The sequence below is a fragment of the Ostrinia nubilalis genome, chromosome Z, assembly GCF_963855985.1.
Source record: "Ostrinia nubilalis chromosome Z, ilOstNubi1.1, whole genome shotgun sequence".
In the NCBI taxonomy this organism is placed as follows: domain Eukaryota; kingdom Metazoa; phylum Arthropoda; class Insecta; order Lepidoptera; family Crambidae; genus Ostrinia; species Ostrinia nubilalis.
In genome coordinates, this window is record NC_087119.1 from 8,851,942 (window position 1) to 8,868,349 (window position 16,408).

The window sequence follows — 16,408 nt, forward strand, 5'->3', positions numbered from 1 at the left end:
CAATATTAGTGTCAAGCGGTAGTCTAAAAAGCAGCTTTAAGCGATCAAAAACTTGACACGATATCAACAATGTGTTTAATGTAAACAAAGTTCCAAAGTCTAAAGAATTAATAATAATAATAATTTGTACTTACCTAAAGCAAAACAAAACAAGTCTTATTTTGCATCCAGCCACGTAGGTAATTAAAAAATAAATAAATGACTAAACTACCTCGTGGCTATTATATTGTTTTATCTTCCTTAAAAATAGTAGTAAAAAAACATGCAATTCTCAATTGCTCACACACTGTGTGTATATGTATAAAATAGGCGGTAAAATTTTTCAAAAAAATAAATCTTTGGTTTTCCAAATGTCTTTCCATCCTTCATCTAGGTACATACCCGACGCTAAAATCTCATTTTTGAGATTCCTTATTACATATCAATATACCATTGATAAATAGTGTTACTTATAACTAACATGCACATCGTAAACAAAACCAGCAATTTTTAATTGCCAAAACATAGTAGTAATATGAAAACTAAAAATAAGTTTCCCACACAGTCAAAAACACTAGGCTGTGAAAAGTTTGGGATAACAAAAAGGAACCTAATTAATGCACGTACCCTGGCCGAAATGAGCGAAACTAATAACTTTGAAAGTGAACAACAATAAAAACAAAGTGTGATATAAACTCAAGCTCTAAATCAGATCGTAAAGAGACACAAGTGTGTGTCTATGAAATTGTATGATATTTCATGTTTGTGAGCTTCAAATTGGAATACATTCATTACATAGCTATTTCATTTTTAATTGTTTGTTTCAAAGGGGGTGATCTGTGGTTTCAAAGACATAAAGAACTTTCATCTACGCATAAAATTGTATTTTACTGATATCAATTCTCAAAATTTTCATGGTTAAATTCACAATAAAAAATGGCAATTTCATAAGTAAACACCTAATAATACTTGAGAAGACTATAAATCAGTTTACGATTTATGTCTCCAAACTGAGATCTTTAATATTAAATACGTTTATGTAAAAATACCCGAATTGCCGGGCAACCTGCTTCCGGAATGTTTACAAAATCGTGACTTTTTATGATGTTACGCTTATAGCCCGAAATTGAAAAAATAAAAAGGTTTTTCGGAATTTAAGTCTAACATGGGGCTAGCTAACTCCGAGCTCCGTAAAATATTTATCGCGGAGTTATCTCATCTCCGATTTCATCATCAAGACCCGGAAGAACAAAATCCCAATCGTCTGCATCGAGCTGGTCATCGGGTGGCAAATTAGCAGCCTGCAATAGAAGATTCCTGAACGCCATGAAGGCCTCCAAGCGCGCCACGCGGTCGGGGTCCTCCGCTTCGCCTTCCGGAGCGTCGTCATCGTCGCCGCGGTGATCTTGATTCTCATCAAACTGCTCTTGATCATCGTTATTATCATCGTCATCAGGATTTTCGTCGTCGTCGTCGTCGTCATCGTCGTCGTCGTCGTCGTCGTCGTCATCATCGTCCTCGTCGTCCTCGTCGTCTTCTTCGTCGTCATCGTTACGTCGACCATCTTGACCACCAGGGTTCTGTGAAGGTTCTTGGTCGCCTTGGTCATCACCAGGATCCTGCCCGCCGGCACCCTGTCCCTCCGGGGGCGGGGCCGCAACCACAGGCACTTGGCCGTCCGGGGCCTGGCCTGGAGCGTTGTTGCCGTCGGGGGCTTGGTCATCAGGAGCCTGGCCATCAGGAGCCTGGTCTTCAGGAGCCTGGTCTTCAGGAGCCTGGCCCTCAGGAGCCTGATCCTCAGGAGCCTGGCCCTCAGAAGCCTGACCCTCAGAAACCTGACCCTCAGGAGCCTGACCCTCAGAAGCCTGACCCTCAGGAGCCTGGCCCTCAGAAGCCTGACCCTCAGGCACCTGGCCCTCAGGCACCTGTCCCTGGTTCTCGGTGTCAGTGTCCTCTGCGTCACTGGCCACAAAGCCAAGTTCAGGCTGACCCATGAAACGCCTGCCACAAGAAAATTATAAGCTGATTTAAACGCTATTTGCGCATATACGAGTACACATACGAGTATAAAACCAAGAAGCAAGCAAAATGAAATAAAAAAAAAACTACTCATAACACTACAAGAGCAAAGTAAAGCATAAAGTGACATTATAAGCACATTAATTGCAGTCAGCTACCAGAGATTCCCAAACGTTTTCAGTTCCTGACGCACACCATCAAAGGACTCCAAAATGGAATAGACCTAACAAGTAACAAGGCATGTACTGGTATTTGACCGCAACTTTTGTTTCCCACGGATCCCTGGAGGCGACTTACTTACATTTTGGGAATCTCAGAGTTAGGACAAAATTAAATGGTCTTGAGGGTGGTGCATTTTAACATAAGCATACGATACATAACAATAAATAATAATATAAAAACATTACGAATATTATAAATACATACAGTAACATAGCAAAAGATTAGTCGTCGACATTATATCGCTATTAACTGCATTTTTTTAAGAAATCTAAGCGGGTCTGCGGCTTTGAAATGTTGTGCTTACTAAATACATATATAAATACTTAAATACATTAGATATTAACAAGCACGTGCAGCGAGATGATGGTAAGTATATGAATGCGATGGAAAATGGTGATGTTACAAAATACTCATTGAGTTTGTTAGTCTTACATTTACCTAGTCAAACATCGGCCGAGTGCAGTGGGTTCTGTACATTTACTCACATCACAAGTCTGAATGTGCTAAATTTTAATAAATTTTACCTAATAAAGATAATTTCTAAAAATATTTACCAATTTATATACTTACCGGAAAACGTTAATTTTTCAAGTTGCCAATTGATTGCCCCGTAATTTGCCTCCTTATTTAAAAAAAATATGTTTCTGGGATCACCATTAAATATCAATTATTGACTTTTGTGGAAATTGCCTGTGACAGGCAGAGACAGGTAAAGTTATTAAGGCCCAAGCTTGCACGAAACCCCAACAAAGCGAAAAAGCTTCAATAAGCTTATTTATCTAACGTATTGGTTAGTGCTTGTAATCTAGGAAGTAAGTAAATTTTAGTTATGGGCATTACTACTCCGGCCACCTTATATACAAAGTGTCGTTAGAATAAGTGCTAAAAATGTATTTGGTTTTATTGGTTACGTTTTTAGTAGAGCCACGAAACTACAAACAATTTTATTGAACTTTATACAACAGAAGCACTTACCAATGGAACAAATTGGGGATCGAGGGGAACGCTGGTTCCGCACCCAAAAATTCGGATTTCTTGGATAACATTTAATCTCTTCATCCGCTTTTCTCCCACGAGAATGCGTGCGGAGGCATAACGGAGTTTTCGTAGCGCATGACGACAGCAAAACTTAGGGCGCCTTCAAATTAGAGGCGTGAGAATGCGCTACAGTCGCGCCACTACTAGTTTTCATACAATTTCTAGAAATGCAACACAATCGCGTTTGTCACGTTAGTGGCGCCGCGACTGTGCATCTAGAAATTGTATGAAAATTACTCATCACTGAACTCTTGCACAAAATGGTTATGCGCTTTACAAACGTACCTATCTATAGGTATATATAAAAGAAAGTCGTGTTAGTTACTCCACTTATAACTCAAGAATGGCTGAACCGATTCAGCTGAAAATTGTCAGGGAGGTAGTTTAGAGCCAGGAGAAGGACATAGGAAACTTTTTATCCCGTTCGAAATAAAAAAAAAGTCTGCTTATTTATTGCCAAAGTTCGCCGGGTCAGCTAGTTTTATTATAAAACATTACTTTTGCTCGCAAAGCCATAATAATACCAATTCACTTGATTTACATGTAGGGTTTTAATTTTCTTACCAAAGGTTTCATATTTCTTTTATAAAACCAATTTAAAGATTCAGACTCCGTTAAACCTCCGTTTCAGGAGAAAAAATCGAGATCAGTTTCTATGAGCACCGGGAGGAGGGTAAAAACATTTAAAATTCGCGTTCGCTTGGCCAGCGCTTTAAAGTAGGTTCCTTTCATAACGCGCTGATTTCGCTGGCATAAGTAATATTAACCCTGTGATGAACATTCTTGTTTAAATGTAGATTTTTACTTAATGTATCCCCTCAATGAAAATTATCTGAATGTAACACCACCATTTTTTCGGGCTACTTCGAAATCATTTTGTTTCATTATCGTGCAACTATTGCCTTGTACACGAGACTTTCGTGATTGGCTTGAAATTAGCAGCGTGCGGATTGTAACTTGGCACGTATTGCACAGGAAATTGACTGGTATTTTATATGTCAATAATTAAATTGTAGCATTATCATGAAATATCACAATGCTGTTATACTGCGCTGCTGCACACCCGGTTACGTAAATAATGCTCTACCCTCAGTAACGTTACATTACCTCCTGCCAAATAACTATACAAATAAATAAAAAGATCTTTATTAGTTATAAGGGTTTACTTAACTATCATAGTACTTTACTGATTTCCTTGAGTCTTAGTACTGAAACTCGATTATAAGCCGGGTGTGCGACGGCACTATATTACACGAACAATGAAGGATTGATTTTTCAATTGTCAAGTTTCAATTCACGAAAAAGGCGATTGTTATTTCTTTCCTATTAGTAATTGAAAAATCTGTCCTACGTAGAACAACAACTATACTTGACATTTAATTCGAGTCATCATAAAAAAAACTATACAAATAATGAACTATACGAATTGTCCAAATGATAATTCGCTACCTATAGCAAATATGGCTCAAACATTGACTCGAATTAAAAACCGAATTCAAAATAACACCTTTATAAACCATTATGACGTTTAATTTCCAGAAACTCGGAACCTTTTTTAGAGTATTTTGTTATTACCTCCTCTCCTCTAACATAACTCCCGATCTCTTTTAGTACACAACGGCACTGTTGTTAAATCTAAATCAATCCCTCTAAAGGTATTATTTTAAAACACCAATCTAACTACTGACATTCACGAACATACAATTACACAGTAAAGAAAAGTAAAACATCTTGGTTTTTGTCTTGAAACAGACGTGAACAGAACCGCCATCTCTATTATACGTGAATTTTTCAAGGGCCGCGCGCTGGTAGCTGTAAGAATTTTTCCAGCTTCACTGGGCAGAGTGGCGAGTACAGAAGGTACTCTAAGACAAAACCAAAATAGGTAGATTATACAGAGATTGAGTTGCAAACAAATGACGTCACAAATCTCTAATAACATAAAAATCGCGATTTGGCAGCTTATGAAAAGTATTTCACGTTGTCAAAGCAAAATACAATAAGAATTTTTGTAGTAGAAGTGCGGATACTCGCTCTAAAGAAGTTTTACTTTTCTATTTTACTATAGTAGTACTGTTTTATCCAGTGCAGTTAGAACTAACATACTGGACAACGACATCATTACCAAAAACTGAAGATACACTCAAAATTAAGGCTGTTTACATTTAATGTCAGAACAGGATCCATAATTATTAGGGAATTAAGTCTCTATTATCAACGACAGGTTGAAGAAAACTAAGACAGTGGTTTTGGACCATGACCATAACCCTAACATCCTGGAAATATATGAATAACAGTAGAAATAGAACAATTTAATTATAATGTGCGAATTGGAAAAATGGGTAACCTGCACTCACTGCTAGCTTTTACCAACCTGGTAAATAATGATATTTCGGTAATATAAAATATAACATCGTTGACAATGCTAAAAAACGCCAGCCTTAACTCATCGCGTTGCATCAGTATTTGGGCGAAATGTATTTTAACAATTCGTCGTGTTAAAACAATAAAAGTACTTTGTTTAAAATCAACATTTTATTTGAAAATAAATTACTATTGATTCGCCGATTTGGTTTGAGCGAAATAAATCGGAGTAAAAGTACATTGACCCTGCTCATTGGCATTTTCTGCCATGTTTCACATAAAAATTATGTACATAATTAGTAATTACTGTCGCTAACCATGCCACGAAGCGCGTTTCATAATACTTATTTTGGCAAATTACACGAATATACCAGAAGACGAAAGTACAAAGAGCGGAAATAGTGGTGATAGTAAAGTGAATTACTAAGCAATAAAAAAATACTTTCTCAAAATGAGAAAGTTAACAATAATTATGTTCTACACATGTACTTTTTTAAAAACTATAAAAACGACCGAGAAAAATTTTCTCGGCAAAAACATCTAACAATGCATTACGCAAGCAAACATCTAGCCTAAATTATGATACGCAAGTGATGTCGTTTTAGGGATAATAATTTATCAAAAATTCCACCGTATATCCAGATTTATATCGCTCAAACTGTAGCGGCTGTTCGCTGTCGTAGATGCATCATACTAACGTGAAAGCATTGAAGAGTCCCAAATAGTGCGTCACGTTTCGGGGGTCGAGACCTAAGTCGACGCCGTAATGGTACCGATTGATGGTGTTCGCTGGCGGCATGGGGTTAAACGAGGTCTGGCGCGTCATCCTTGGCAGCTCCTATACACGCACACACAATCAAGGCGCTATTCACACACAAAACAACCCACACCACGACGATTTAAAAAAGAACACGCGATTGCGTTTTTAGACTATTTGACAACATTAATCAATTTTGACGTACTTTTTATAACTGTCAAAACGAGACTTAGATTTTGTATGGCAATACAAGCAAGTGACATCACTATTTTGTCAACTCAATTAAACTACTTTTTTCAAATACAATGCAACCAAAAATCTTATTTTGCAGGTAATTTAAATTTAATTAAGTTTTTATTAAGACCAGAATGAAGTATCTTAAAACAGTTGTGATTTCGAATTATTGGGGAATGGTGTCAAATAGTCTATGTCGTAACTTTACGTCACGTATAAGTAAAAGTAAGCTACATGACTTTCATTCTAAATTCGTATTGACGGGTGTCGGTCGTAGCTGTGTGTAAGAGGCCTCATTTATACAAGATAACATTTGCATGTGTTGATCGCCTCAACTCTGGTTGCGCGACCTATAACGGGAGTACGGGACTATTCCCACCTCACGTTCCCACAGCTGCAACTCCTGTGTAGCCAGGATCTACAGCTTGGCCGCCAATAAAAATCCAACCAGTGAAAGTCAAGTTTGTCCCGGGGGAAAGTTAAATTGTATTTGGAACCGCAACGAAATAATTCAGAAGAACATAGGAGTTCGAAGTTAAGGTTCGACTTTCCTCCATTGCAAAGCGGTTGACAGGTTGCGCGATCTATACGGATCTTAAAGATAAATAGTGTATTTAAAAGAAACTTACCCACTCGACCAGGAGGTTAGCCATGGGTTTGATCACGTGCATGTGGCGGTGAATTTGTTCCGGGCATGCAGCGTAGAGCGAGTGCCGAATGCGGGAGATCTGCTCAGAACGTGCCTGCAAGAGAACAATACGCTACATTATACAGGCTGAATTTGCAATCAGTGTCCACATTTTTAGGAGCGGCTCAGAATCAGTAAGTTATCGATTTACGTAAAGAAAAAAATTTTTTTTATCCGCTGCGCGCGGTTTAAAAATTGACACACGTGAATAATTAACTTCGATCATAGAAAAATACGTACACACGAGTAACTGCAAAGCTTAATAGACAATGGTGTGCGAAAATAAAAGCCTTAACCTCCTTCTTCGATATCAGCCATCCTGTTACCTCAGGCCCTGACTCAGTTAAGCGCAAGATAATAAAGAGTTTGAATTTAAGGCAGGGTTTGCACCATCTTACTTTGACTGTAACACACGTTATATATCCGTCAACCTCCATACAAAAATCACCGGTTATCGTTATAGTTACGGTCAAAGTTAGGTGGTGCAACTCAGCCTAAGAGTGTCAAGCTTACCTTGACCGCGGGATCGTTGTCGAGCTGATGCACGAGCTCGTTGAGGTTCTTGAGGAACCACTGCTTCACCTTGGGCTCGCGCCAACGCCAGCACACGAGCTTGGCGTGAAGGATCATGGCTGTAGTCACCTTCTCAGGGAACCTGCATTACATCGATTTATTGTTTAGACGACTGTAACTGGTTCTTTTTGCTTAGATCACGACAGCAATTTTTTTGTTAGATAGTACTGTCCCACTGGGCACATGCCCAGGGCCCTGCGTCCGAGGGGTTGCTCAAAGACTTTTTTCCAGATGATAAGGGCCCCTTGATCTTTAAGTGTCCAGGGCCCTAGTAGATTAAAGACGACCCTGGACAGTACTATGAGTTATGAGGATAGAGATGAGCAACATGTTTCAAGAATTTAATCGAGTCTAGCTTGTTATGTTTTAACTATTAGGTACTTTACTTGCTTTATTCATGAAATAATGTTCCTACAAATTATTCAGTTTACAACTTGTTATCAGACGCTCATTGTTCATGAGTCATTATTATTCTCACAAATATGGGATTCAATAAAAGATACAATTTAAATTGACTTGGCGACACATTAATATGGCAACAACAAACAACTGATTTTCATTTCATCAGTCTCAATGCACTGGATGCAGGCCGCTACCTACCGGACAATCTGGAAATTATTGGGGGAAGCCTATGTTCAGCAGTAGACGTCCTGTGACTGAAATGATGATAATGTCTCAAAGCTCATTACCAAGGGTTCATTTAGCAGGGTAAATAAATTTTACACACATGCAACCGTTTCTTTATTCATTGTGCAAATGAAATAATTATTATAAAAGTAGGTGATCACTTTTGAAATGTGTTTAATCTTTCTTCGTGATGAATGTCCAAAATTAACACAATGTGAACAATCTTCTTATTTTTTTGGAATATTAAGTTATTTGTGCTGAAAATCGAAAGTAAACCCAATTTAAACTTCAAAGTACTTACTTGTCCTCGCCACTGAGGCTGAAATACGCGTGGTTGTAGAGATTGGCGCAATCTTGCTTGCAGTTCTCAAAAATCCTGGCTGCGATCGTGGGGTAGTGGAGCAGAGCGTCTTTCAGCAGCTCGTCGGCTCGGGTGAAATCGTTAGCTGAAAGTGTTTAATATAGTTAAGACGAGAAGCAAAATATACAGTGTAAACTCTTTATAACATCACTTAATTCAATGACAAACTTTATAACGGCGAAAAATGAACAATGCAGTGTGTGTCATGCAGTTTGCACATAACTATGGAACACTGCGTCTATTAGCTTAGCTCCTGGTCTACAATTCGCATAAAGCAGATCATTGTATTCACAAAACCAACTTAGATTTAAAAAAATATTGTTTGGATTCTCATAACAAATAAATACTCACTCTTGTTCTTCTTAGCAACATGGAAATGGGCCATTGCGTAGGAATACTTAATATTGAACAAGTATTCCGCGTCGCGCTCTTGCTTCCAGTAGTCAATGGCGTCGATCAACCACTGGTGCTCCCTGGCTCGAAGAGCTATGGCGTCGATGACGTATATGATGGCCAGGGGATCGGACGGATCCAGGTTTAGGAGCAGCTTGGCCAACTCCAAAGCGGTGCGGTGGCAGGCCTTATTTGTAAGCATGTGGCAATACTTCAGAACGGCGATGTGGAAAGGCCTGTTTTCCAAGTACTTGTACTCCAAGCGGATTGATTGCTGCAAAATGTTATTCGTCAGTCTAAATGGCAATGAATGTTGAAAACTGTGATGTTTTGTATCCGCCCCGATAGAACCTGAACTGATAATTTTGTAAATATAACATGATAAAAATCGACTCAGAAATTGAACAGTCTTGGTATCCTAACTCAATTTGCAATCATGAATATATGTTTGCTATAAATCACTAGACACATAAACAGCTCGGCAATGTCATATTAAATGAATCCATGTTTAGGATATTACTTACATCTGTTAAGTTGAAGCACGGATGCGCTACGTAGTGCAAATACGAAATAATTTGCTCTAGCAGGTTATTGGCCGCAGTGTACTCTTCAGCACGGAACATGTAATCTGTACTCTGTAAAGGATTAAAAAAAATATATAAATGACAACAAACCAGCCTACAGCGACTACAAAAAACTGTATCAACTACTGTATTCATGTTCCGTGATGTTTAAATGCAGAACAAAGAATTTTAAAGAAAATTCATTTTGATTACATCAATCTTTGCAGATCTTCTTTGAAAAAGTTTAAAAAAAAGCTAAGTGAGACGGCATATTTTAATAATTTACAAATTATTTCTTATGAAAAATTATTGTATTAATTGATGTGGTGACACTCGAATAGTAGGCAAGTACCTGCCTGGTAGTACCTGGTAGTAAAGGCCCAGAAGTCATCATCAGAATACACTTACTTGCAACATTCCCTCAATGTGAATGCTCCTCCGATCATCTGGGGGTAACACTTCATCCTGGGTCACAAGCTCAAGGACACGTTGGTGCATGGCCTGGTACTCTCTGTTGTGGTCAAAGGTGAAATATGACAGCGGATCATTCTCACGACGGTGGACAGACATCGACAGTCCTAAAAATATATAAACATTCATTAACCACATTCAAAGAACAAATAATATTGTTTTAATAACACTTAACAATTGGTAATTATAACTTACCCACGCTGACATAATGTCTGTTTTCTAGAATAGGAACTATTGCTGCCCGCCTGTATTTGACTACATTGTGGGGGCGATATTTTCTGGAAATTAAGCGTGAATTAGTTTTTTATAAATTATGAAAAAACTCAAGAAATTGAACGTCTATCTTTTAATATAGCGTCAAACGATCCGTATTAAATTACTGCTTGCATGTCGCATTAACATTAAACGGCAGAATATTGAAATTAGAGCATTCTATAAGATACATACTTGCCGTGAGCTTCATCAAGGGATTCTGATCCAAAAATCCTTTTTAATTCATTATTAAAGTCCAAATGCTTAGCCTTTACTGAGAAAAGCACTTTCCTAGGGTCCACTTTTTTTTCCTGCACCAGAGCCGCTGGTGGCGGTTTTCCAAGAAGAGCATTTACTTCCATTACGGATTTATCTATTTCGTCCATCTAAAAATATTTGAAATTTTAATTTCATTACATGAAAAGCTCAGCTTATGTTACACTAAACATTAAGCCCCTACAGGCACTGTTTACTTAAATGCATTTAAATCTTATAAAGTTCTTATGAACAGGGGCTCCCACAAAAAAAAATAACGACCAATCAAATATCTAATCTCCTACTCAACCAATAAAAAATCTAATCTCCTAAGTACTGTTTGATTGAAGGAATAGTTACCATCGTGAAAGTGGAGGGCATTAGGTTTATTTATAGGTAAGCAATTGATATTATTTAATTACAAACGCTGGAACAGCTTCCTAATATTATGTAGTTAATATTCATCGCGCCACATTGCATAATTTATGCGTATCTAAATCACAAACCGTAAAGAAACGTGGATCGTGCGCCATTATGTGGAGCCTTTAATAGATCTATGAGTAATGATACGTAGATGCGTATGAAACGGTTTCTAAATGAAGTCCTAGTTCAGTATCAATCAAACCTCTCTAAAAGGATACAGGATACAGGCCCAAAGTGTAGCCCAATACGTTCGATAGTACCAAATTAGTAATAAACTAGTCTTTCGAGTTTATATTCACTTGAAAAGTTTCAAATCAACACGACTATAAGTAGATTGAAGCCAACTTACAAGATTTGGTAAAACTATGTGCATTGTAAGTTAGAGGTGAAGATAAACGTATTAAAATGAAATCTGTGCGCTAATAGTCCGTGTAAAATCGTTTCGAGACAAGTAAATAAATAAAAAGGTCACATTATATTCGCGCAGGCGCGGACTGCGCGGCCGGAGGAAGGGGCGCGTGGCGACCGTCTGTATCGACTTTGCTTTTGCGTGGTAACTCGTAGCTAGGTGTCTAGGTAACCTAGGTAACCGGCCCGGCGCGTTATTGATTCACTGAGCGAGCCGCCGCCTCGTGTTCTCGGAACATAATATTTACCTAAAGGATGGGATGGGCATGGGATAGCAACTTTATTAAACTCTTTTTCTAGATATGGCATGAAGATAATATGTAGTTTGAAACTTTGAAAAGACAGGATACTTTTTATCCTAAAAATCATGTGAGATGAAAATGATTATGGGAGTTTTGTATGAAGAATCAATTAATAATATTATGACAACATGAATTAATTTATTAATTATTGACAAAATATTTCCGGAAGGGAAAACATAAAAGCAGCAAAATGGTAGACTGTAACTATCACAACTCATAGAATACATTGTTTACACATATCATACCTCTGGCATGTCAGCACTGGCATTTTTGTTTTTGGCTCGTCGTTGCTTCTTTTTGTTATTTTTCTTTTTTGATTTTGTCTCAGCCGGAATCATATAAGAATCATCATCACTTTTCTCTGGCCCCTCTTGCTCAGATTCCGAATTCGAACTTACGACCAACTATTGAACAAAAAAAATGAACATTTTGAATAACAAAAGAAACACTCGGCATGAGCTAAATTATTAAGTAAAGCTGATAAAAATTAAATTGATCGCATTTAAAGGGAAAAGGTATACTACACCTACAACACTTGTTGCTACAAGTGTCAGATGTAGTAGATTTCGCTTTGCTGATAATAACATTAAATTCGGTTAGCTTAACTAAGAGACAGTGCTGAGCGCTGAGCAATAATAATTTTTTATGCACAAAAAAATAGATGTCATTTATCAATATCATAATTTTTAACGCTAGCATTTAACAAAATGTAAAGTAAAATAGGAAGCTTACCCCTGAAAATTTTGACTTTATTTCTTTCGCGTAATGGGGTGCAAACTCTTCATCAGAGTTCCCCTCCAGTGGGGGTAGTTCAGCACCACCATAAATTTTGCGAAATGTTCTTGAAGCCATGATCTCTGTAACAATATACAACTTTTTCAGCAAAATAAATAAATATAAAATTGTGGCACCCTATATGGGCAAAAGCCTTCTTCAACTCGCTTCACTCATGCCTGTCTTGGGCTAGGTCGAGCCAGTTGTTCTCCTTATGTCATCCGCCCACCTTTCCTTGGGCCTCCCAACATTACTCTTCCCCTAGGTCGCACAATAAATGTTGAGGCAAACACAAACTCACACTGTATGTGACAAGCGTTTACAGCTAAGATTATTATCTGCGTTTCCGTGCCCACATCAGATTTGTGCAATCTATTAAAATACCAATGTAAATTAATAGTACCATTAATTCTATCATAACTATAAAAAATTCAATCATTGTTTCAATAATAATGAGGAATTTCTCTTGGCACCACATGCTACTTACTCTATTACCCACCAAATTAGAAAAATTGAGGGTATAATTTACATAGAAATCTAACATTTTCTAACTATACCTACCTGCCTAAATAGTTAATTAGAATATAAAAATCTAAAAGTGAATTTTAAGATTACCTATCCTGACCCTGAAGAACTACTCTCTGACCAAACTGCAAGAGGCTACTTTCAGCGGAGTTTAGTGGGTACAAAACACTACCCTCTGACTCTTTTCTTTACTAGGTAGTCAATCAATGTTAAAAACTTCGAACATAATTTAGGATCTTCTATAAAAAATACTAGTAAAACTTTATCACTGAGACAAAAACACCACAGCCATTACTCTCTATGCATGCACTCATGCACTCTCTTTAATCTGTTGGGGCCCTTGGTTGGAGCAATTAGGTACATTACTTACATGATTGATGAATATTTATTTCAATGGTTTGGATCGATAAATACACAGGTGTCACGTAAGTAACCACACAGCACAGCAGCAGACGATTGAGAATTTAATTCCACGCCACGGCAGGTAATCTTCAAGCAACGCAGAATAAGTGAGTATTGATTTTACAATGGAGCAATGGTGCAAAACACAGAACAAAAAAATAACACGACCGGGAATTAAATAGGGATGTAGCGATTTATTTTATTAGCGGAGCGGACAGATGAGACAGGAGACAGCAGTGTTGTTCCTGACAAATTTAGGGTTGCCGTATTCTAATTCTAAAATTGCCGTATTTTTAAGGAAAACTAAGAAAAATTGCCGTATTGTGCAAAATGTTTATTTGGAAGGTTTAAATTAAAAAAATACAAATGATGTATTATGTACTATGCGTATACTTACTACTTTTAAACTTATTCTTCACTTATAAAGGTTTTGAATAAATAGTTTAGTCCTAGAACCGACCCGAATAAAAGTGAAGAATCTACCAAAATGAAGACCAAACGATTTTAGACATTAACATCTCGGAGATAAGGTTGCATTTGGTTGAATTATGTTGACGTTTCTTTTATATGGTTTACAAGTTGGTGCGTTCCATTAAATGAAATATTTTTTTTGTTTACTAAAACTCATGAAAAACTCATAAAACTCTACATTAATCAATTGCCGTATATTTTGATACGGTAATGGAAGTGCTGCCGTATACCGTATTTATGGTGCCTAAGAGGCCTAAATGCCGTATATTACGGCAATTGCCGTATCAAGAACAACACTGGGAGACAGGTACTCTGTGTCACAGATTACTTATCTCTGTGTCTATGGCTACGACAGTGTTGCCAGCGGTTGCCAATGTTGCTCCCGTCCACAGATATAGATTAGAGCTCCCGTCCCTTCTTCTTCTTCGAGGTCGACGTAATTTTGTGCTATTTTCAAGTTGTGAGACGAGTTTAGAAAATGGGACCAAGTGGGATGGGACATGAGTTATTGATATAATGAAGGATATTAAATGATACCCCTTTCCATAGCTTCCCACCCTTTGAGTCTCAAAAAATTTGTGGCGTTATTGAGACTTTCATCTTACCTACTTGAGAGAATCCGAAGAATCACACTGCAGCTGCACTGTTTTGTTTCATTTGCCCACACTCATGCACGTTCACGAAAACTTAGTGGTTAATACAGGGTGTTTGGCGGAAGGTTAGACCAGTGGCGGCGTAGCATGGGTTGGCCTACCGATTCGAAGATTGATTTGCCCATGCAGATGCGCCAACAAGGAAATTAGACGAACGACTTTTGATTTAAGTTTTTCGATAAAACAAAACTGCTATAGTTTCACATTCCCGCCAAGAACCTTCTCTTTTTTTTCTTAGCTTTCGCGGTTTGCGTTTAGCCACAAGTGCCACAACGGTGTCCTTCTCATTTCTCATCACTCACTTATATACAGGGTGTTTGGCGCATCGTGTGCCAAAATGATTTGGCGGATAGAATGGGTCATTTCCTATATTTTCAGCCCCCATAACACGTTCCATGCCAGGCGGCTACTTTTATATTAATTTTTTTAGTAATTTCACCAAAATACCCAAATCGCATCATTTAATTTCGATTTTAAAAAAAACTACTAGGCGTAGCCTCAAAGTAAATATTTTGTTTTGACGTGCATTGATGTAGGGTTGCATCGAATTTAAATTTACTGGCAAATATCATCTAGTTTTTTTTTAATTCAGCTTTGAAGTTTTCCGAAAAGTTAAAAATGGACTGAACATTTAAGTTTACATGGCTATAAAAAAATAAATAAAAGAGATAGCGATCTTTGGATTTTATCAAAACTTCTCTAGTCTATCCCCATTCAAACGGTATACTAATCTTATTTAAATAATAACAATAACTTCACAAATTCCTTAAATTAGTGCATTGACTCTACTCGGACTGATTTGCGAAATTTGTGTTTATAGCCCCTTTTTGTGTGAATAGCACGTTATTAAACACCTAACAGGTAAAAATTATTTATCTTATGCAATGTAAAAACCTTTTCCCTATCGTTTTTCAATGTGGATTTCTTGAATTTAAAGACGAAAATAATTATTTTGATCGTTTATTAATTATTACAAATTTAGTTCAAAATGACCGCCTCGGCAACGTATACACTCACGACATCTTCTTCTAATTTTGACTGTTGTCGTATGCAGCCACATTTCTCTTTTTATTACTACAAAGGCGTTTTTTATTCATTGTTGTAGTTCTTCTATTGTTTGAATCCGTTACGTACACCATTTCTTTAGCTCGTCCCCAGACGTAAAAATCTAACGGAATTAGGTCTGGGGAATGTGCAGGCCACTGTATAGGGCCATCTCTTCTAATCCACGAGTAGAAAAAAAGTAGTCTTTGTAGTAATAAAAAGAGAAATGTGGCTGCATACGACAATAGTCAAAATTAGAAGAAGATGTCGTGAGTGTATACGTTGCCGAGGCGGTCATTTTGAACTAAATTTGTAATAATTAATAAACGATCAAAATAATTATTTCCGTCTTTAAATTCAAGAAATCCACATTGAAAAACGATAGAGAAAAGGTTTTTACATTGCATAAGATAAATAATTTTTACCTGTTAGGTGTTTAATAACGTGCTATTCACACAAAAAGGGGCTATAAACACAAATTTCGCAAATCAGTCCGAGTAGAGTCAATGCACTAATTTAAGGAATTTGTGAAGTTATTGTTATTATTTAAATAAGATTAGTATACCGTTTGAATGGGGATAGACTAGAGAAGTTTTGATAAAATCCGAAG

At 37.3% G+C, this 16,408-nt stretch overlaps 1 protein-coding gene across 1 annotated transcript; it reads right to left on the bottom strand.

The window, feature by feature from the left end:
* Positions 1-827: 827 nt before the first annotated feature.
* Positions 828-13,863, bottom strand: LOC135086841 (ribosome quality control complex subunit TCF25-like). The gene is made up of 13 exons (XM_063981648.1): positions 13,599-13,863; positions 12,662-12,786; positions 12,175-12,333; positions 10,737-10,927; positions 10,485-10,567; positions 10,227-10,396; positions 9,780-9,890; positions 9,214-9,529; positions 8,803-8,947; positions 7,815-7,956; positions 7,243-7,356; positions 6,321-6,460; positions 828-1,980 (listed from the first exon to the last, which is right to left on the bottom strand). Exons 2-13 carry the CDS (start codon positions 12,779-12,781, stop codon positions 1,179-1,181), a joined length of 2,493 nt encoding a protein of 830 aa, XP_063837718.1. The 5' UTR covers positions 12,782-12,786; positions 13,599-13,863; the 3' UTR covers positions 828-1,178.
* Between the last annotated feature and the right edge of the window lie 2,545 nt (positions 13,864-16,408).